Source organism: Meleagris gallopavo, chromosome 8 (genome assembly GCF_000146605.3).
Source record: "Meleagris gallopavo isolate NT-WF06-2002-E0010 breed Aviagen turkey brand Nicholas breeding stock chromosome 8, Turkey_5.1, whole genome shotgun sequence".
Classification (NCBI taxonomy): domain Eukaryota; kingdom Metazoa; phylum Chordata; class Aves; order Galliformes; family Phasianidae; genus Meleagris; species Meleagris gallopavo.
This window is the reverse complement of record NC_015018.2, coordinates 33,651,147-33,673,364: the sequence shown is the minus strand read 5'-3', so window position 1 is coordinate 33,673,364 and position 22,218 is coordinate 33,651,147. Positions and strand designations below refer to the sequence as shown.

Here is a 22,218-nt window from a genome sequence, read left to right as displayed (position 1 = left end):
GGGCAGAGCCTTTTACCAACTTCCAATTTCTATTATGCTTTAACTGAAAACACGAAAATCAGCTTTATTAGACTCCATGCAGACTAAAAATAAGCTAACTAACACGTTATAAAAATAAATCTACTTCCTACTTTACAAGTTCTGGTGACCTTAGAGAGATTTTTCAAACTTACTAATTTATTTTAGAAGAGTAATTGTTATAAACTAATCAGTAATTGAAACTGTGTAGAAAACTCTCATATAGTCCATTTTCAGTTCACAGAATAAAAATCTCTACATTTCTAAATGTGCCTTCTGGAACATGTTTTATAAACCATTTATGAACATCAAAGATGATAGAGAGAGGCCAATACATACCTATCAAGCACATAGCCAAGAGCCTTATGCCGTATTCCTGAGTAAACCGATGGGCTTGTTTCCCAAGCAATTAAATTGGAAGCATCATGGAAAAGATGAATGTTTACCAAGTCAAAGGCACTATGAACAAAAAAAAAAAAGGAAAAATAAAATAGACTCAGGAATAAAAGAAAAAAAACATTTATTGCATTCAGCAAAGCATTCAACACAGTAACAATATATTTTCTCTCACACTCCCTTAAGATTTACTCACATAGACTGTGCAAATTAAGCTATCATCACCAGACAATTGTCAATAAGCATCATAAAACTTACGCCAAGTCATTCACAAATAAAACTGCATATAGGGTTCTGCATAAAATATGCATAATATGAAAATGAAAAGCTTTTTGTCTGTTACAATTCATGGAAATTGAGCAGCACTCTCACTAAAATGATTAAAACCCAAAATTGAGTGTGAAAAAAAAAACAACTTCAAGTTTACACGTTGTGGTTAAACACCTATCAAAGCTGTGAACAAAATGAAAAGCTACTGATACACAATTTTGCTGACATTAAAGGCTAAACTGTGTAACTGCAACTCCTCCTCAGTCCCTGCACAGAGAAAACCAAGACAGCAGCAGTCAATCTGCATGGTACTTCCAACACGGAAAAGGACACAAGGAGTTCAGCTCCAGCTGTGCTGCACGATGAGGAACTGGTCTCGGAAAACAAGCAGAATTTGTGAAATGTCACTGCTTTGCATTCTACCCTGAAAGCAGGAGTACTGACCCGTCCCTCGCTGCTCGCACGAGGCAGTGAGTGGGCAGCAGTCCCTTGGGCCCGGCCACAGCCCACGGCTGCCCCACACAACTGCCGGCAGCACTCGGGCTGGGAAGCTCCACCTCACTGTCAGGAGCAGCCGGCAGGAGCTGAGTGCTGCCCTGCCGTCCAGCCAGGGACTGACACAGAGTCCTGGAACAGAGTGCACTGCTGCTAAGGAAGTTCGATGGATATGGAGTTGGGTAGGGGAAGAAGAGAAATAGGGATATACCGGAAGTTCATTATTAATCACTGAAACCAACTTCAAGCCCCTGTGAAAAAGAAATCCTTCCTCTACCCTCCTGCATAAAAGCTGAGTTGCTTGCTGTGATCGCTGCACGTCCACACTATTTTCCCAACCTCTTGCTGTGAGGATTGTTTGTAACATATTCGGTATTAAAGCGTACATTCTTTGACACGGGGACTGGAATTTGCTACAAGACTGCACCAGATTTGGCTGATTTTGGCTGATAATGGCATTTGTAAGAGGAATACCACAAGACTGACAACATACCTGCATGCAACTGTATTCTTGTACCTAAAATCACACGATCCCACTTTTCATTGAGGCAGAAAACCTTCATACAGAAGGAATTTTCTGTTATAATCACGCTCACATGGAGAAATGTATTATTTTCATCATGTTAATCACACAGTAGGTAGCACTTGGGTGGGTTGACAGCCACTTGGAAGGCAAGCTGTCCTACTAAACTTTAGTTTTCAACTGCTCACAGGTAGGACTCACTTGAGTAGCAAAAAAGAAATCTTGCAACTGTTACACTCAAGCTGGCATTCCGGTTTACATTTTCTTTGCTTGTGACCTTTTGTATCCTAGATACCTGGTGTGTACTTTCAAAAATGACACCATCTCACTGTTTTGTGATTAAGCTCTTTTGGCCATGGTAATGAAAGCAGAAAATCTTGAATACTCTTGGCCCACAGATGTAGATAAACAACAGCCCTTCCTTACAGCAAGATCCTCCCCCCCAGAAAATGAGAATGTGGCATGTTCCATCAGATCCTAATGCAAATTACTGCTTCGTGTTAAAATTATGGCTAGTATTTCAAAAAATATTTTTTGATAGACTACAACAGAATAATTCAAGGGTTGTCAGCCCAACCTCCCAGCCTCCTCAGGGCAATCCAAATGTTAGAGCATGTTACTGAGGGCATTGTCCAAATGCCTCTGGAATACTGGTGAGGCATCAACCACCCTGCTGGGAAGCCCGTTCCTAGCTTGATCACTCTCAGAGTAAGGAAGTTTTTCCTAATGCCCAGTCCGACCCTTCCCTGGAGCAGCTTTATGTTGTTCAAAAGGCTTTGTTCTCATATACAGAAAAAATGCCAGTAAAGTCGAAAGTCGCCAGCTCTTAGATCAGAAAAAACGTTACGGGAGAGTGGAAGCAAAATTAAGTTGCCTCTGCTCCAGCAAGGGTCCTGTCCTGCTGGCACAGCTCGGCAGGATGAGGGGCTCAGAGCAGACCAGCCCTACGCTCTCTGTCCAAGAGGCACAGCGCTGTCTTTGTCCATGGGAGCTGAGGTGCACCCCAAGGACAACAGGTCTGCCAGCTCCCCTTTGCAGGCAAACAGTTTCTTGGTTGTCCTGCCATAGACCTCTTGAAGCCATGCTGATCACCACAGAAATGCCACTCAGTACACACTGCTTTTCCAGGTGCTGTGTTTTGTGCATATACCCCCTTATGGCAGAAGCAAGACAACGACTTGTGAAGAGCCCTAAAACCATGCACTCTTCACCTCAGGCTAAGCTACACGCAGAGTTACAACTAGATTAAGCAACGAAAGACAGTCTCATTTCTCTCCTTCACTGAGGACCACTTTTTGGGCTCAGTCCAGAGCCTTCCAAGGATTTCTGGCCTTTTCTTCCCAGAAACATCCACTGCACACCCTCTCAGCATCACGTCTCTTCCCTGGCCTTCCTGTCCACTTCCCCAGTGCTCAGCAAGGTCAATCACAGCTCAGCTCTAGCATGTGATAGACTACCTTTCCTGGGATTTCACGTTTCAAAAACAACTTTTCCCTTTAGAGCAGAGAAGCATTGGGTCCCAATGAGATAAATCCCAGAGTCTGAAGGGAATTGGCTGAGGTAGCTGCCAAGCCACTCTCACTGATATTTGAAAAATCATGGCACTCAGGTGAAATCCCTGGTGACTGGAAAAAAGGTAATAAATAAGATTACTCCGGGAACTACCAGCCTGTCGGTCTCACCTCTGTGCTGGGGAAGATCATGGAGTAGATCCTCATGGAAGCTATGCTAAGGCACACAGAAAGCAGGGAGGTGATACGGGAGAACCAGCATGGCTTCACCAAGGGTAAATCCTGCTTGACCAACCCAGTGGCCTTTCATGATGGTGTCTGTGCATCAATGGACAAGGAAAGAGCCACTAATGTCATCTATCTGGACTTCATTAAGGCCTTTGACATGGTACCCCACAACATCCTTCTCTCCAAATTGGAAAGACAGGGATTTGATGGGTGAACTATCTGATGGAGAAAGAACTGACTGCAGGATTGAGTCCAGAGAGCAATGGTCAGTGGCTCAAAGTCTGGATGGAGATGGGTGATGAGTGGTGTCCCCCAGGGGTCGGTGCTGGGGACAATACTCTTTAATACCTTCATCAGTGACATCAACAGTCACCCTCGGCATGTTTACTGATGACACGGAGCAGTGGGATGCAGTCGACACACCAGAGGGATGGGATGCCATCCAGAGGGACCCAGACAGGCTTGAGCAGTGTGCACAGATGAACTTCATGAGGTTCAACAAATCCAAATGCAAGATCTTGCACCTGGGCAACCCCAGCTACAATACAGGCTGGGGAATTAGAGGATAGAGCACAGACCTGCTGAAAAAGACCTGAGGGGGTACTGGTGGATAGCAAGCTGAACATGAGCCAGCACTGTGCCCTTGCAGCCCTAAGCCAGCTGTATCCTGGGCTGCATCTAAAGAAGCATGGCCAGCGGGTCAGGAGAGGTGAATGTGCCCCCTTGCTCTGCACTGGCGAGGTCTCACTTGTATTACTGTGCCCAGATGTGGCCACATTGCTGGCTCATGTACAGCTTTCCATTCAAATGGAAAGCTTTCTTAGATACTTTCCTAAGATACTTAAAATGAAATCTCAAGAGTACCCCTTAAATTCCCTTTAAAGAATTTATTAATTCCTCGTTTATACTAACAATAAGCTCATGAAGAATAATGGATATGAAAAATCTGGATTCAGAGAGGAACTTAACCAGGGCAGATCACCAAGTAATGGAGGAGGAAGAAAGGTAGTTTTCTGAAATAAGATAACTTCCTTGTTGTTTTGGAAACCCTCTGTTTTTTGCACGAGGTACATCCTATAACGATGTTTCCCCAGACAGTTAAAATTAATAGCTCCCTTCAAGAATTCACACAAAACTTGCCTCTTCAACTTGCCCTGAGAAGCCTTTGAGATTCTGCTGTATCATGTGGATCATATTCACAGATTATTCCAAACAGGAAACTACCACCATACCTCACCTCATTACTGATCAGAAAAAGCTGAGAGTCTATTCACTCTTATTCCCCAACACACTCTTGTGAAAAGTAAGCATGGTACGTTAACTGATCTGAACATCTGGCGATAGACTTCTCCTTCCAGAAAGTACTCTTTTTTTTTTTTTTTTACTACCAACATGCAACAAAGCATTTATTTTAGATCTAATCATGAACAGATTTTTTTTTTTCCTGCAAAGAGAGAAAATTCTTGTAGTGTAAGAGAAAAGGCCAGATTAGCAACTGGTGCCTCCCATATCAGTAGGTCTCTACTGGCGGAGTCATGTGTCATGTTATATGGATTGTATAATCAGTGAATATACAGATGTTATAGTATATCCAGGAGCTTGGCTGATGTAATTATTACACTAGAGTAGGAAAGAAGGACACTCACCCTATTCTGGGCTCACAAAATAGACTCTGGTGGAGCGGATCTCCAAAGAGATCCTTCCCCACTGTTGGTCAGCTCTCAAATGGCTCTAGGAGAGGTGCAGCCAGGCTCCATCCCTTCCTGCAGCACAGCAGAATTGCCTTCACCTGTGCTCCCCTGGCTGACTCACTGCTCGCCTCAGGTGATCAATCAGAGGTTCAGGCCGTGATTCAGCAGGCCGTGATTCAGCAGCCCCATACAATGGATACAGAAAAATTAACAAGAACAATTATCCAGCAGCTACCTGTTTGACTTCTGGGTCAAAAGAAAGTCTGTAAAGGGCAAAAGATTGCTGCTCTCTCATTTTTCACAAATTGTTTAGTCTAATAAACATGCTTATGCAAACAAGCAAGAGCACTCAAGACTTGAAGATCAAACTTGTGATTTTAAGACACGAAAAAACTACAGGGGGAATGGCAAAGCACTCTATGATCATTTGTGTTAAGGCGACTATTACAAAAATAAGTAGTAAAGAACAGGACAATGACTAAATGGTGAAAAACTATGGTCAGGTTTCCAGGTGGGACAAGAGAAATTTAAGCTATCTGGGGGTTTATTGAACTCTCCTTGTGTGAAGCCAAGGAGAATATTCACACTCTCTCAGATACAGTTTTTGCGCAGTCAGCTTCTCTCTCCTACGTACACTAATACTAATATTATTGCTATTAAAGATATATTTTCAAACACAGATAGTAAATAGCTTCAGTTATATGAAATACACCTCCTGTCAATACTAGCTGATACTTCTTCTAAAAAATGTCTGCTAACATACAGCAACGTAAGGATGTTCAACTTCTGTATTCATACAGTTATCTGCTGCCCTCAACTCTCACCTCCTTAAGGTTTGTCTAGGCTGTTGGATAATCCCAAGAGTAAAAACATTTGTTTCTTCTGCAGATTTTCACAGCACACCTTATATGGGACGATTTTTAGGCAGGTTATATCAAACTCGCTTGATGGGTTACTTCTGAAGCAGTCCTGAAGCAGCACAAAGATGGAAAGTGTGCTACCTGCTCTCTGCTGCACCCTCCTCAACTCTGGTCGGTGAATGGTGGGCTGCCAGGCGCTTTATTTTACTCTGGGATGAGAACAAGCAGGCTCATAGAGAACGGGACCATGTCTTGGGTTTAAAATGGGATTCCTGACCTGCATATGACGAATAAAAGTCCTGTTCCATTAAAAATAACATATGGTGTCAAAATAGCTGCATTCACTAAAAGTAGAGTCCCTCCACTGGCTTCAAAGGAAACTGGATGGGGTCTTAAATGGCTGGCTCATAAAGAACAGCAGTTTCCCTGATAAATCCCAGAGGAGAGGGCTGCACCTGCCTACAACCAGTGTCTGACCTGGGCAAGATGCTGCAGACTGTTGGATGCATCAGGCCTGGCAGGGAGGGCAGGGGATACCTTCAGCTCTGCATTGTGACTCCATAGCCTGGACTCGGTCACAGATACTGAAAGCTTTTGATCATGCCTGGTCAAGAGATTGCTTATGAAGTAAACTATCCCATGCTAACTGCACACATGTGTCAATATTAAAATCCCATTTTGACGTGCCTCACTACAACTTATAGAGTGTTATGTGCTCAATAAATAATAAATTCAAATAACTGCTTTGAAATTACTCTTTGTGTATATGAACATCTTATTTGAGACAGCTGCTGAAAAAAATGCATACAACACATATAGTCAGAAATAAGTTAAAGAGGCAACGTACCAATCAGTAATACACCACCTCGTTCGAATGAAACCTTTTCTGGACCACTTGCACTGAAAAATAAGCAAATAAGAATCAGTTATCTTAAGCAAAGGATTACTGTGATGAAAGCAAAATGTATTTACACACAGAAGCAAATAAAACAAAATTAATCCACACAATGAATCTAAAAAGCACTATACACTGACCAAGGAAGCTTGAAAACACATACTGTTTCTCACAAATCCAGGAATTATTTATATTTTTGATTCTGCAGTGCAGTTGCAAGTTTAAGAGTAAAATAAATACAGACCTAGGTAGTTATTTACAGATGAAAGATAACCCTTTAATAAAGCTTTACAACTATACCAATGTTTGCCCTAAACTAGTGAATTCTTACTGTCTCTGCATAAATACTTCTGCTTCTTTGTAATTTTACTTGGACTGTAAAATCTTATCATAGATCTACATCAAATTAAAATGAATGAGATGTGCTAGAAAGCTGTTTCTCCTGCTTAGCCAACCAACCTAATATTTCTATAAAAGTTAAAGGGAGTTTAAATAATGGTAAAATATTACATTTATCAACACTGCAACATCCGCAAGAAAGCCACAAATCAGCTCCTGCCAGGGCACCTGCCAGTGTACTTCTGGAACAGTAAAAGGATTTCTTCAGCACCACTCCTGAGCCATGGCCATAAATTACAGCCTCCCACAGAAAGACATGATTCTGCATCCTATTTATTCACAGTTAACAATGGATGTGGGGCTAGGTGAATGTTCTTCAGTAATGAATATTACACCAGACAGGCCTAAATAATGACGCCAATGATTCTGTAGCAAGAGACCGCAAGTACTGATGACTTACAAGGCATCAGCCATAGCACAGCACTCCTCAGAGTCAGGGTACCACTCCCTGTGCTTTCATAGAATGGCCTGGGTTGCAAAGGCCCACAGTGCTCATCCAGTTCCAATCCCTGCTGTGTGCAGGTCACCAACCAGCAGCCCAGGCTGCCCAGAGCCACATCCAGCCTGGCCTTGTTGGGCAAAAACAGGCTTCTCCTAAGGCACCGCCGAAAGCATTCAAAAGAGACACCCCAGTTCTATTTAGCAACCTCATGTGAATAGAAGGCCTCATGCAATTTCCAGGTCCAAAATCCTGCTGAGACAGCCAGCTCTGTCACGGAACTCAAACGGTTCATTCCACAACCACCACCAGATAACAACAGCTACTCATCTCCCATCTCCTCCCCTCCTTATGCACAAACACAGTAACAACAAAAACCACCTTAGTTTCTGCAGCAGCACTCAGGATGGACTTACCACAAACCTGCTCCCTTCACCAGCACTTAATTTACACCAAGATTATTGTCGCATTCCAAATATGCTTAAGAAGATTTAAAAATGTTTATTTTACTGAACTCATAATGCTTTTCTTCTTGAAAGCGTGAATATGACAACTACTTACTTATGTGCAGTTTTTCTATCCAAACCCAGAAAAAAATGCAAAATTACTGGTGACAGCTTATTTCATGGGCCACACTCAACTACAGCGCTTGACACCTTGTAGAAAGCACCCCCTGCGTGCCACAAAACTGAGAAGTAAAAAGCTGACAGCATAACTCCATGCGCATTTATGCACTACAAAGGTTGGGAAACTTGACGTTAGTTCTTGTCGCTTCCAGTGCTAATTTCAGGATGGCCCTTCTGCAGACGTGTGAGCCCATCCTGCAGATGTGGCTGCAGCCTGATTTTACTGCCAGGTCCAAAGCAGAGCCGCAGTCTGAGCGCCTGGCTGAGCCCCCGGCTGTGCCGGCCCCAGCAAGGAGGTCTGGGGCACTTCCATGGGGACTTATCAGTGCAGTGCTACAGCAGTGGGCTGCACAAGATGGTCTTCTCAGCACTGCTGAGTCCAGGCACGGTGACTGACAACAAAGTGCTTCATCTTGTGAATCCATGTGTTATTTGATAGCATGTGGACACACCGAATAGCTTTCTTCTCTTACGTCTTTACCTACAGTTGGCTTGCAGTGTACTCACAGGACATAAGTAAGAGGGAGTAAAACAGATTAACAAATCTGACATTAATTACCTGATAACTGAGATAAGTGGTTTTGATGAGACCAGGTGTGAGAACCTCAGTTTGCAAAAATTTAATATTTTTGACTCCTTCAATGAAGTTGTGCTTCATCTTCCTATCCATGACCTCTCTCTTTGGACAGAACTCCAGGATGTCAAGAAACATTTCCTTCTGTTTTCTTTAGAGATTTCATATTGTCTCATGCCTTTCTTTTGCTGTTGCTGATGCTTATGGGTGCTTCAATTTTTGAAGAATTTGTACTTTTGAAAGCAAGAAAACTTGTTTGGGTCTAAAAAGGTTATATTCAAGTAGAAAATCCTACCAGTTCCCTACTCTCAAATCTAGCCGATGGACACACATGCAGGGATGAAATAATTTATCCAAATCCTTATCATTTTTCCCTTAGGAGATCCCAATTCTTTACTTTTCTTAAACTGTAGCTCTACTGAGGAAGAACACTTGTGGTTGTGAATACTTTATTTTAAAAGTTTTCTGTGGCTGTGGCACTAATTCAGATCCATCAAAGGATGGTAGGTTGAAGCTATAAAGCACCAACTCTTCCTGATAGCCCGGCTTTCATGGTTAAACTACAAATCCCATAATCCAATAAAGTTATTTTTATTCACAGTTTCTGTGATGATAATGCTAATATTGTTATGCATTGAGATTTGGCAAATTTCAATTTCAAAAGGAAAACACTGGAAAAAAAAGTTAAATACTGAAAGCGTTCATCATTGGCTTTAATCTCAATGGAAAAAGGGGCGCTGTCATTTCATTCTTAAAAATAACTATATTGATTCTAATTACTAAAGAATAATACACAAAACTTAAAATCAAATAGTCCAAGCCTATGATGCAGCCCACAGTATTACCTTTGATTGAGCTATCACTTTTCATTTGCTATTTTTCCTCTTTGGCAACGCAACAGGCACTTCAAAAGACGTACACCTGAAACATAGCTGATTATATTCGGTTGTTTAGAGCCAAACCCAGGTAGGTTTTGAGCATCTCCAAGGATAACACTGATTCCATAACCCACCTGGGCCTGCCTCTCTTCTAGTGTTTGTCCTCAGGGTGAAATCCAGCCCCCTAATATTTAGTCAGATTGTCCCTGCTGCAGCTGGTGACCACCGACCCTGCTGCTGCACAGTACCCAGCAGAGCCTCATCCCACCCCTCCGAAGCCCCCATCCCAGCCTCTCCTTCAGCACAGACCATCTCTCCAGACTCTCACATCTCTGCTTCAGTCCCTACAAGTTTGGTGCCTCTGCCACACTTGTTCTGTTTTGCCCATGTTTGTCTGGTACAGGGGTTCTCCAACAAGACACTGGAAACACAGCGCTGGCCTCCAAGAGTAGCAAATAGAGAAGAGTCCCTTCCAGGGGCCTGACACATCCTGGGAGTCTGCTAACTTTCTGTGCTGCCAAAGCACAGTGCTGGTTCACATTGGACTTGCTGTTCAACAAGACCCTGGGTGCTTTTGTATTTTCAGGACAGTCAGCCTGTGCTGCTGCTTTACAAGTTATCCCATCCCAGTATGAGGATACCCAGCATTAACTTTCACCAAACATTCCTATCAAGCTGTTTCTACAGCCTGTTGAGGTTCCTCTCAACAGCAGCCCTGTCCTCCACCTATTTTCTGCTATCTGACTTGACATCATCTGCAAAGCTGAGCAGATGCGATCCATCCTGCTGTGTAAGCTGTTAAACAGATGCTGAACAGTAATGACCCCAGCATGGTCTGGAGGACCACCACCAGCCACGCTTTGCACCACAGATCACCCCTGTAAGCCACTGCCAGCTCCCAACTGGCCATCTAGAAAGATGTCCTCCGTCCCCTTCCTACAGATAAGGACAGGATGGCTACCTGGGACCCTCCCTTAAGTCCTCCTTGAAAACAGCTGTGACATTCATGTTCCACAGCCCTCCAGAACCTCCTCCTTTTCAGATGACAGTGACAGGCCTCACCACGACATCAGTCAGATCTCTTTCTCCCTTAGATGTGCCCTGCCTGCTGCCATATACTCACATATGCACAATGAGATTAAGGTTTTGTGTAACCAAAGCACATGAGACCAAGAGTCCTGCCATCAATCATCACCCCCTTCTTTGGCAGACCTGCTGCAGGCCTTTGCTATGACTGTCACCGATTACTGCACCACCACAAGTAATTCCAGTTTAAGGTGTGCTCAGCCTTAGGCTCAGCTGCCTTACTCTTTCAGGCAAGTCTCCATTAATACAAGCCAATTAAAAGCTACGTGCAACACAGTTTGTTTTCTGACTTGATAAAATACAGGAATTTCTTACTGTAGATTGGCATTTCCTTATGCATACACTGCAAACAGAGGTTTTAAGAACAATCGTATAACTTAGATGCTACTTTTCAACTCTGTTGCTTTAGTAAGCCTCACTGAAATTGTGACACCTCCCTATTAGAAGCTCTCAAAAAAAAATCACAACTTGAAAACTTGCAGTTACATTCCGTCAGTCTTCTCTTTGTGAGCAGAGTCTCTCAGGAGATCGTGCTGACCTTTTGAAACCCCCCAGAAGCACCACCTACATAAATAACCTCCGCTACATCGGGTAAAAGGACCTCCAGACAACATTAACATGAAGAGAGAGGTTATAGAGGGCTAATGTCAAAAAGCACTGTTAGCAATAAGTAATGCACACAAACCATGATTGATAACAACTAGCACAGAGCCTTAATTCATCTTTTCTCCATCATTTTACTGAGAGGGACCATATCAAATTAAAGAGTGACCCAGCAGGGGTCTATTCAACCATACAAAGCAGGGCACGAAGGAAAGACATATTAAAGTGGCAATGACTGTGGTGTAATCGCAGCTTCTTAAAGGGACATTGTAGTTCACAGAGAAGATGGCAAATCTTGCATCTGACATGGCCAAATACCGAACAGCAAGAACACTCAACGTACCAAGCAATGTCCTGCATTAAGGAATTGTTGGATGAAATCTCCTGGGAAACTCTCCTTAGGGACAAAGGAACAGAACAGAGCTGGCAGCACTTTAAGGACGCCTTTCTGAGAGTACAAGAGCTCTCCATCCCCCAGAATAAGAAATCAGGCAGATGAGGCAGGAAACCAGCAAGGCTGAGCAGGGACCTGTTGGCCAGGCTGAGGGAAAAAAAGGAGAAGTATAAGTAATGAAAGCAGGGATGGGCTGCCTGGGAAGTACACAGGCATGCTATCTGGATGGGCAGGGATGGCAGGAAAGCCAAGAAATGGAATTGATCTTGGGGAAGGATATAAAAAACAGCAAGAAGGGTTTCTTCAGATAAATTGGGCAGACAAGGTAGATGGATGAAGGAGACTGTATGTCCCCATATAGATGAAAAGGGAGAGCTGGTTTCCTGAGACACGAAGAAGGCTGAGGTACTTAATGAGTTCTTTGCCTCGGCCTTCACAGCTAGTCAGGTTTCTCACATTTCTTCTGTCTCTGAACTTCTAAGCTGGGGGGGGAAATCCCTCCCAGCGTAATAATGGAGCAAATCTAAAACCACCTCATGAATGTGTACAAGTCTATGGGGCCAGACAATGTGCATTCCAGGGTTTTGAAGGAACTTCCTGATACGGTTGCCAAGCCTCTTTCCATCATCTTTGAAAAATCAGCTGTCAGGTGAAGTCCCTGATGAGTGGAGAAAGGGAAACACCCTTTTTCTGTTCCTGAGAAGATCATGGAGCAGATTCTCCTGGAAGAGATGTGAAGGCACACGTGACATGTAGAAGTAATCTAAGACAGCCAGTGTAGCTTCAATAAAGGGCAGATCATGCCTGATTAATCTGCTGTCCTTTTTTGATGGTGGGATGGCATTGGTGGAGAAAGGAAGGGTAACTGATGTTGTCCACCGGGACTTCTGCAAGGCCTTTGACATCGTCCTGAACCACATCCTTATCCCTGAAGAGGAGATACACAGATTTGAAGGCTTTACTGTTAGGTGGATAAAGACTTGGTTGGATGGCTGTCCTCAGAGGGTTGTCGTCAATGGCTCTATGTCCAGGTGGAGGCCGGTCACATGAGGCCAGGAGAAAAAGTCACTGACAGAAGCCCTGTGGAGAAAGACTTGGAGGTCCTAATGGATGAAAAGCTGGACATAAGCCAGCAGTGTATACTTGCAACCCAGAAGGACAACAAAATTCTAGGCTTCAATAAAAAAGGGATGGTGGCAGGGAGAGAAGGAGGTGAGTGTTCCCTCTGCTCTGCCCCATCTGGAATACCGTGTCCAAGCCTGGGGCCTTCAGTATAGGAGAAATGTTGGAGTGGGTCCAGAGGAGGACCACAAAGATGAACAAAGGGCTGGAGCATCTCTCCTATGAAGACAGGTTGAGGGAGTTGGGCTTGTTTAGCTAGGAGAAGAGAAGGCTCCGGGAGACCTCACTGTGGCCTTCCAGTACTGGAAGGGAGCTTGCAGGCAGAAGAGGGATTGACTCTTTACACAGTCTGATAGTGACAGGAGGGGAAAGAATGGCTTTAAACTAAAAGAGGGGAAATCTGGCTTAGATGTTAGGAAATAAATTTTTACTTGGAGGTTGGTGAGGCATTGGAACAGGTTGCCCAGAGAAGTTGTGGGTGCCCCATCCCTGAAGGCAATCAAGGCCGGGCTGGGTGGGAGCCTGGGCAGCCTGGTGCAGTGGCTGGCAACCCTCCTATGGCCGGGGGATTGGAACTAGAGGATCTTCAAGGTCTTTTTTTCTCCTGTGTTTCACTAAACTCTCCAACACTTTTAAATGTATAGGAGATCTTTTCTTTCAAATAGAAAACATGGGGTCAAGAGAAGTATATACAATGGAATTAAATTTTAAGACTCCCAAATCAAAATATAATAGTAGTTTTGTAGCTCATTTTAACTAAAGCTTTCTGAAAGTGCCACAGTAGTAAGGGGTAGCAATAATAAATTTCATATTATTAAGGCAAGAGCAGCAAGATAATAACAGGACAGCCACACGTGGGACTGCCAGGCACAGCAGTGCTACATGAGTTGTCCCAAACAACAAGGTCAGAGCTCTGATCCCGCAGTGTATTTGCTGTTATTGTCAGGATAAGGCTAGCTCAGCATTTGATCCCATTTCCATTCAATTAAGACCTTCTTTAGAACATACCTATATGGTAAAATTACATTACTATTGGAACATACGATTTGAAATAATTACAAAAGCAACAGTGGTGGATGGAAACATGATGGGTTGGGCCTAATGCAAAAGCAGCAGCACAAGAGAAAGGCAGCACAGGAAGCCAGGGAGGTGTTGCAGCTCATGCTGGAGATCTGAGGAACGTACTACTCATCCCAGCTGGATAAAGCCAGGACACCTGTGCCTCTGTACCCACAATGGCATTTGTGTTAATGTGTAACTCCTATGTTCCCCATTCTAATCCGCAAATTACCGTTAGATGTTAACGGCTTGAAAACGATTAATTCTTTTAGCTTCAATGAATTATTCACTTAATGTTAATAATTTATTTATTTAACATTAAGAAAGGAAAAGTCAGCAAGCTCCGAACCTAACACAACCCAGAAGCTGAAACAGTTTAGCTTCTTAAATATAAAACTGTGGTCCTTCACCTTATATATACATATATATATATACTGCAGCTGAACAAGTCTCAGAAATTCTGGGTCATTGGTGTGCTTTAATCTTCTCGAGCAGACCATTTGGAAAGAAAAAGGAAATCTTGGAAACAGAATTTAAGGAAGAGCTATGTCCCAGGAAGGAGGAAAGAGAAAACTGCTTCACACTACAGACTTTAAAGAAATGCTCTTTACGCTGACTTTAACAAATACTCACTAGCAGACCAACCATCTGTAAACCGGTACGAAAACAGGCAGAGAGGGCATAGATCATCTGTGCTCTCTCAGAGACGTATCAACATTTTAAAACAGAAAAAAGCCCTCCAACTTCATGTCCCAGACAGGGGATACCACATCTTTCACCTCACAATATTAAGTCTCTTCCCAGATCCTCTGTTAATAGGATTCCTTTAGCCAGCAGATGGATTGTGAATACAGGCAGTTTCATCTACTAAAAGACAACATAAATCATCACTGAGAAAGGAGAGCCTGCAGTAAGGTTATCACCATACAGCCTTCTCCATGAAAGGTTTGCATTAAAGCATTAGTGAAATTAATTCATCTTTCATAAGAGCTTTGAGCAGTATCTGTGATCTATGATAACAACCAATTTCTCACTATGGGAAAAAAAAAATTACTCAGGCCTGATAGACTACACAAATCTGCTTTTTTTTAAATGGCCTAACATTATCTAGAGTGTTGCTCCCAAAGGCATCATTTGAGTCTCATGCCTAGCCAAGAGGACCCATAAATCAGGACAGAAAGTTTTGTTAGTTTTATAGGCAGTGGGCTGTAATTATTTTGAATTGCATTATGCCTCAATCATTGTAATTACTTTTAGATCATCCTTAAGCGGCAGTAATAAAGAGAAAAGAAATCAGTCTTAAACCATTTCTCACACAAAAACATTGTAAATGCAATATGAGCAGTCTGGGTAAAATATACAAGAGCATGGAGATGTGATACCGTGTGTGCATTCTGATGTGTCAACTCCTATTTTCAAAGTACACATTGTTTTCTGGTCTTTTTTAATTAGTAGCATTACTAGCAGCATTTGGCTCCATAATAGGTAATCACAGGGTTTAATTTCACTTTTGAAAATACCACACAACGTGTGTAGGAGAAGCAAAACCACGTCAGCTGTTTGTTCACTGCTGCTGTGCTGTGTCTGCTTGAGACACTCCCTGCTCTTCCATCCAAAAAGAAAACCAGCCTAATGTTAAAACCATCACAGTTGTTTTTTCATCTTTCAAGCCAAACAAAAACTACGCTGGCTTGAATGAGCACAGAAAGCCACCAAACTGCAAATCTCAGTGCCTCTCCTGTCCGCATGACTGCAGTCTCGGGGAGCCCTTGGCACCTTCCCACTGTGTGAATTCTGAAACAAAGTAAATGAAGGCCCCGCGCTGCTCCTGGAGCCCAGCAGCACTGCAAGAGGCGCAGAGCAGAGCAGGGGCTGCAGGGACATGCTGGGGGGTCAGTGAGGAGCGACTGCGGTTTGACAACGACGGCAGCCAGGCACCGTGCAGCTGCTCCTCACTGCTCAGCAGGGTAGGGAAGAAAATGGGGTGGTGGAAGAAATGTTTGAGGTACCCAGCGCAATTTAAGCTAAAAGCAAAGGCTGTGTGGAAGCAAAAGGTGAAGACACCGACTCCCCTTCCCACCAGCAGTGATGTTTAGCCATGCTGTGGGAAGCAGCACCTTGTTATGCAGAGTGCTGCTGGGGCAGGCAGCAGCTGTTTCAGGAGCCCTTCCCTCTCCTTACAGCTTTTGCTGCTGAGCATGATGCAAAATGGGATGGCGACGCAGTGATTAGGAACATTATAGTAGGAAGGCAACAGATTTCAAAATGGTATTTAGTTGCTTCTCATGCTGCCACTCTTGTACCTAAAGCAGTGCTGCACCATACACAAATACAGAAGCTATTGCTCCACCACCAAACATGGGAACACCTGCTCTGAGTTGCCACAAGAAACAGATCCAGGCTCAGCTCCACCACGTGGGTGGAAGAGCCACCATTTCCCCACAGGACTGCAAAGATCAGTTCACATGAGAGGCAGAAATAAAAACTGCTGGGTCAGTTACAGACACACCAGTCTTAGGTGGAAGAGCAGCTGTGAAGTAACGGTGGGAATAACTTCACAGTACTGAAGAGCAACCCATAACTCGGCCTCTTGCTGTTAAGGGCGGCAACGGCGCTCGTGCTGCTGTTTGATGCTCTCAGCACTACGAGGAAATCACTGCAGCACCGCCTGCATCCTGCTTATGCTCTCAATCGCCTGCACTGCTGCAGCTTATTGCTGATGGAGGAGCAAAAGAAATATCTGAGTAACTGCCTGGAGTTCCCTCAAAATGACATAATGCCTAACTCCAAGAGTATTTGAGATGTTTATTAGAGGAAGTAAAATGCATACAACTACATTAAAGATACTTTCCTTTCCAGAAGAGAGGAAAAAAAATAAATAAAGTTAATATCAAAGTCGAGAAAAGAAAGAAGAATAACCAGCATTCCATCAGGTTGAAACTATTTCTGCAACCTTATTCCAAGCACACTTGTACTACCTCAGTGCCTCTAAGTGTGGATGCGTACAAATTCTAAACTAATTCTTAAAGTCTATTTAGTTCTTTCTAATACCAAAGTGGCAGTGTACCAGCTAGATTCACAGCTGTTACAGGAATTCAACAAACATATTCACCCAGTTTGTAGTCAACAACAACCATTAAACACGGCCACGTCCTAGATGTTCTCACAAAATGAAGAATGAACAAATTGAAGTCAACTTCAAATAAAAGAACTGCAGACAAGGACAACAGCTGCATGTGGAATTGCACCTGCAAGTGGAATGGAAGAAAGCTGGCAGCTTATCTTGTGTTTCTGAGTTAGAAAGAACCTCCAGTTCAGACACACAGCACTCCGCGGTTGTTAGGAGAACAGCAAGAGAAGGGAATGCCAGGGCAGTGTGAGAGGGACACACAAACACCTGAAAGCTCCACGTATTCTTGTGCTGGTAAGAAACTATCCCCACATAGTTGCAGTGACTGGAGAGTATCTAGCAGGGCTGAAGAGAAACCAGCAGCACTGCAGCCACAATTACAGAGCTGAATACAAATGGCATCCATTCAGAGCCATGTCTCACCCTGGCAGGGATAAAGTCTCCCTGAAACAGATTTGCAATTGGCACGGTTTGCTGTTTCTTTGGTTTTAAATGTACAAACAAGACTTTTCATCACTGTCTCCATCCTTCACAAGCATTTCCTACTACACAAAGAACTCCATTTGAACTCCAAATTCACACAATGACTATAAATACGTTATAGGTTGTACGTACCTCAGGGAAATAATCCTGTGGAAACTTCTCTTTTTCCAGCATGGGTGTGCTTTCTAAAGTGTCTGAGTAGATTTCTTTCCCAGTAACCTTCTTATACTTCTTAGCTAGGAGAAGATATAAAGCAAAGTTAACATCTGTGTCTTATGGTACCCATTGGAAGAGCAGTGGCATCTACATAAAGGTAGGGTTTTAGCAAACATAAGCACTGAGTTTTTCTTAGGAAAAAACAGACCACCAAAGACACACCTGGCTGCTTATAGCTGGCATACTCAAGCTATACAGGTAGTGGCACTATTACTTTTACAATTCAGAGCACTGTACAGTGCTGGAGATCAGGTCTCCATGTACTCTAGCACTCTAACTTCCTGACAGGGCTCTTCCAAGAGATGTATGTTTATATCCTAAGCTAGCATCCAACCATTCACACTGCTTAATTAAGAGGGAAAACAATACAATACATATTAAGGTGGAAAACACAAATTCTGTTATGAGTAATGACTATTTGCTTGGTTTATCTAGCAGCTCTTCAGATTTTAAGCCCACCTAGCTAAACAACACCTGATGATTCTGGCCCATTAGTAATCACAACTTTTACACAGCAAATCACTATGCAGTCATTCAGAATACCCTTGCTTTAAATCAGCAACACTGACAGTCTTCCTCCACGTATTGCTGGCCACACCAACACCTCCAGCTGGGCTGGCTGTGGCAGTGGAGCGAACCCAGCAGTGCCTGTGGGCTCCCAGCAGGACACAGGCTGCCCATGGGCTGATCAGCCTATTCCTCTGTAGAACTGATCTGAGATGGATTTGTTAAAAAAAGTAAAATAAAAGATACTGGTTCTACTGGGTATCTGGTGACAATACCAATCAATACAAAAACTTGTCCCTTTATGTAGTCTAAATAAAGTAGTTGATACAATCAGAGGAAACATTAATTGTAATCTACGAATTTATCTTCAGGGGAAAGAAAATTAAGCACCATTCGTTATGTGACAATCAATTTGAGATCTGGCTCCACTAGGAAGACCAAACAAATATCCCAATAAAGTAATGTGCCATCATTCCAAGTAGATCACGGACAAATGTACCTCTCTAAGTAAGTCTAACATTACCAGCAAAAAGATCCTGGTGCCATTCAGGACACAGAACTCATCAGGCAGAACTGTAAGGACTGAAGATTTTTGCTGCCTGTACCTAAATAAAAGGTAGCGCTTGGCAGAAAGGAGGCATTTTACCATCAACTTGTATAACATCAGTGCTAACTATGAACCAGAGATGCATTTACACGACTGCTGACAAACCAATCCAGCAGAGAAGAAGCATGCCTTCTCATGTACCTGCAAATAAAAACACTCCAGAGTAAACCAGATCTGTTCTGTTAACCAAAGTTGCAGCCCTGCTCTGTGGACAAGAGGCAGATCAAAATCACCCCGACACCCCAGTCAGCAAAACCCTCTGCTGGACGATGGCTCTTCAGAGCAAGCATCTTTTCAGTAGTTAAACTGTAAGTAAACTCTGAGGTGTCTGACAACTGTAGAAACAGTTCAACACCTCCCGTGCCGTAGCCATAATGCATGAGGGCCATAGGAAAAAATTCTCCCTTTAGAACTCCAGTATCTCTCCTTAAGAACTCAAGAACAGAGGCAGTCTTCTCTTCCATAGACTTCCTCAGCCGCATTCAGCTATGAAGTGAATTCTGAAAACATGCAGTAACGTTACAGCAATATCAAATTGTACATGAACACAGATTTTCTGCCTGCTTTTGAGTGGAACTGGAATTTCATAGTGATTTTGGCCCAGAGAACGTGTCCATTTGGATTTTACCTTAATGCACCGTGAAAATCTCAACAGTCATGAGAGATACATTCTAATGGAATCCTTCAGCGTGACATTCTACCAACACTACACTGATTCAGTTCCACATCAGGGATCAGCAGGTGACTTCCAACACCACTTCAGTGCAACATGGCCTTCCTTAGAGTCTTCTTAAGAGTTTTTCTTTCCAAGTTATAATTGGGCCCAAACACATCTTTTCATGCACGGTTCACACCTCACCAGGCTTTGCTAAAGAGTAATTATACATTTTGATGAGCAGAATGAAACACCTAACATTAAAAATGTTCATTTTCTGAAACAAGTACTTGTTTATTTCTCATATACTGATTACTTTTCCCTACAGTTTCACCTTCATGTTTCTCATTTTTTAATTCTTAAACTTTCTTTTAAAAACTCTACGGTAGCAAATAAGCTGTTGAATAATAATGAATAGAGCCAGAAAGCATTTCCTCTCCTTACACAACTGTCATTTCACTGTCAGATGTCACTAGAGTGACACAGCCACCTACAACACAGCTATCTATGGCCAGAAGGAGGGACTTTGAGTTTCAGAGAGAAACTGCCAGTTCTCCAGCACTGGCATGATGCAATTGTAGCGGCACCCGTCAGGAAGTGGTGTGCAGATACAGCTCTCAGGTGATGATACACAAAGCCATTGGTGTGGCAGAATGAACAAACAGTTAGAATGTTGCCATCATAAATAAAACCATGGAATCTACTGATGCCTTTGCTTCACAAGCACAGTGGATCAACAGACCATTCAGTTCTGGGACGAAGCAACATCTTGGACACCCAGCTTCACACGCAACGCCAATTTCCTCCAGTATTTCAACTCTGCACACAGTTTACCCACTAAAGAGCATCTCTATCATTACCCAGTGTCTGCTAATGGGAGAAAAGGCTAGACCCTGAGGCTGATCTCTCATTAGAAGTCCCTACATCACTGCTGAGCTCTCCAACACGCGCTCTCAGAAATAAAAGATGCTCTGAACTGCCTATAATATTAGATCTAAAATTTTCCTAAGGCACTGACATCAGCAATGACAGATGGACTTATGCTGGCTAAGTCTTTAATCGTTATGTATGTGGAACTACCACTCAAATATCTTCAGAGAGAAAGATTCTGCTGCCGCAATTATACGAGCAGAGACAATTTGTCTTGACTGAGAATAAAAATAATGTATCCATATATTTAAGAAAACTAGTTCACTCTATAGTTACCAAGATTTTAGCAGTGTCTCAAGTTAATGGGATGCTAGATGTAGTATTAATGTGATTCAGCTCATGAGGCTAAATGAAGCTCACAACGTTTCTGTTCCCAACTGAAATAACATAAATTTTACATAATCTTTGCTACATACACCTTCGGGAAGCATTCAATAATTGTCTGCAGTATTTCTAATACACAGTGTAACTTGCCTAACATTACTTTTAAACTTCTGAGATTTAGCAAGACTTCTAACCTGATGGATCAATGTGGGTTAGAAACAATGACACTTTCCTACCGACCTGTGCTGCTCTGAAGTAATTTGAGCCATAAATCTCAGCTGCATTGCAAAATGGCCATCGCTGTTGGACACTTAAGGTCTCGGTCCTATATCTGATCTACATGGAAGAACCCAGTGGTCATTCAGAATTCTTTTGAAATCATCAGGGATCTCTATGGATCCAAAGGTCCCTTTTGCATGGGAATGATTAATGCACCGGTTTTCAACCTGCAGCCAGTCCATTGACTTCTTATAAAGATCTATAAAAGGTAAGAAAAGGAATGCCTATCAGCAATGGACTTGTATGAATTATACAGAAATTTGCATATCACAGAAAAACTGCTAGACACTGCTTTCAGGAAAAGACGACAGCACTGCCTTCATGTAAAAAGCCAGGTGACAATTAATAGCATTTAACACCTTTGCTTACCTTTAAAATCAAACTGGTAGATGTTTTTCAAAGATTCATGAAGAAAGTAAAAACTTCCTAGAGCCTGTAAAACACAACATAGGAAAGTATAAAACATCTACTTTGGCTTATTGAAACCAAAGCAACATGGTTTCCAACAACAAAAAATAATCAAATGACAAATAAAATGTATATATTTTTAGATTTCGTAGTATCTATAAAAATATTAACTTCCTTAGCTATTTCTCTGATGCTTAATACATAGTTATAAAGAAGATTGTTAACAGCTGACTAAGCACGGTAAGGACAATAATCAGGCATACGTTCAGAAATGCCAAATTGATGGATGCAGTCAGTAAAACAGACGAGTGCCTTTCTAAACACATTCCCACAGTTCTTTCACAACTTCTGGAGACTGCACACTGCAGAAACAATACTAGAGTTAAGATACTCAACAGTCCTGGAGAGCCAGCTACAGGATCTCCATCTTCAGAGTGAGGTGTGCATAGCAAATGACTGCCAACTTCAGAGCAGGCATAAAACCAAACATCTGACAGGAGTGTTGGGAATATTTATACATGCTTATACAGCTCTCCCTGCTAGTAAGCGATGCGACAGAACGGTAACGACTGAGCAGAACAGAACGTTCACCTCTGCAAGTCACAGCTGGAG

The 22,218-nt window shown here is 42.8% G+C and overlaps 1 protein-coding gene across 1 annotated transcript; it reads right to left on the bottom strand.

The window, feature by feature from the left end:
- Positions 1-311: 311 nt before the first annotated feature.
- Positions 312-21,675, bottom strand: LOC100548603 (inositol polyphosphate-5-phosphatase A-like). Its single transcript, XM_019617993.2, has 4 exons — positions 21,568-21,675; positions 17,813-17,916; positions 6,840-6,892; positions 312-477 (listed from the first exon to the last, which is right to left on the bottom strand). The coding sequence occupies exons 1-4, from the start codon at positions 21,662-21,664 to the stop codon at positions 327-329; spliced, it is 405 nt and encodes a 134-aa protein (XP_019473538.1). The 5' UTR covers positions 21,665-21,675; the 3' UTR covers positions 312-326.
- Positions 21,676-22,218: the final 543 nt, after the last annotated feature.

Bases quoted from the DNA above. Each gene is read 5' to 3' on its own strand.
- LOC100548603 (XM_019617993.2), bottom strand. From the start codon at position 21,664: ATGTTTTATACTTTCCTATGTTGTGTTTTACAGGCTCTAGGAAGTTTT. The intron at 6,893-17,812 runs GTACGTACAACC...CTTATTTTTCAG, and splicing joins CACAGGATTATTTCCCTGAG to TGCAAGTGGTCCAGAAAAGG. The intron at 478-6,839 runs GTACGTTGCCTC...TTTTGTTCATAG, and splicing joins AGGTGGTGTATTACTGATTG to TGCCTTTGACTTGGTAAACA.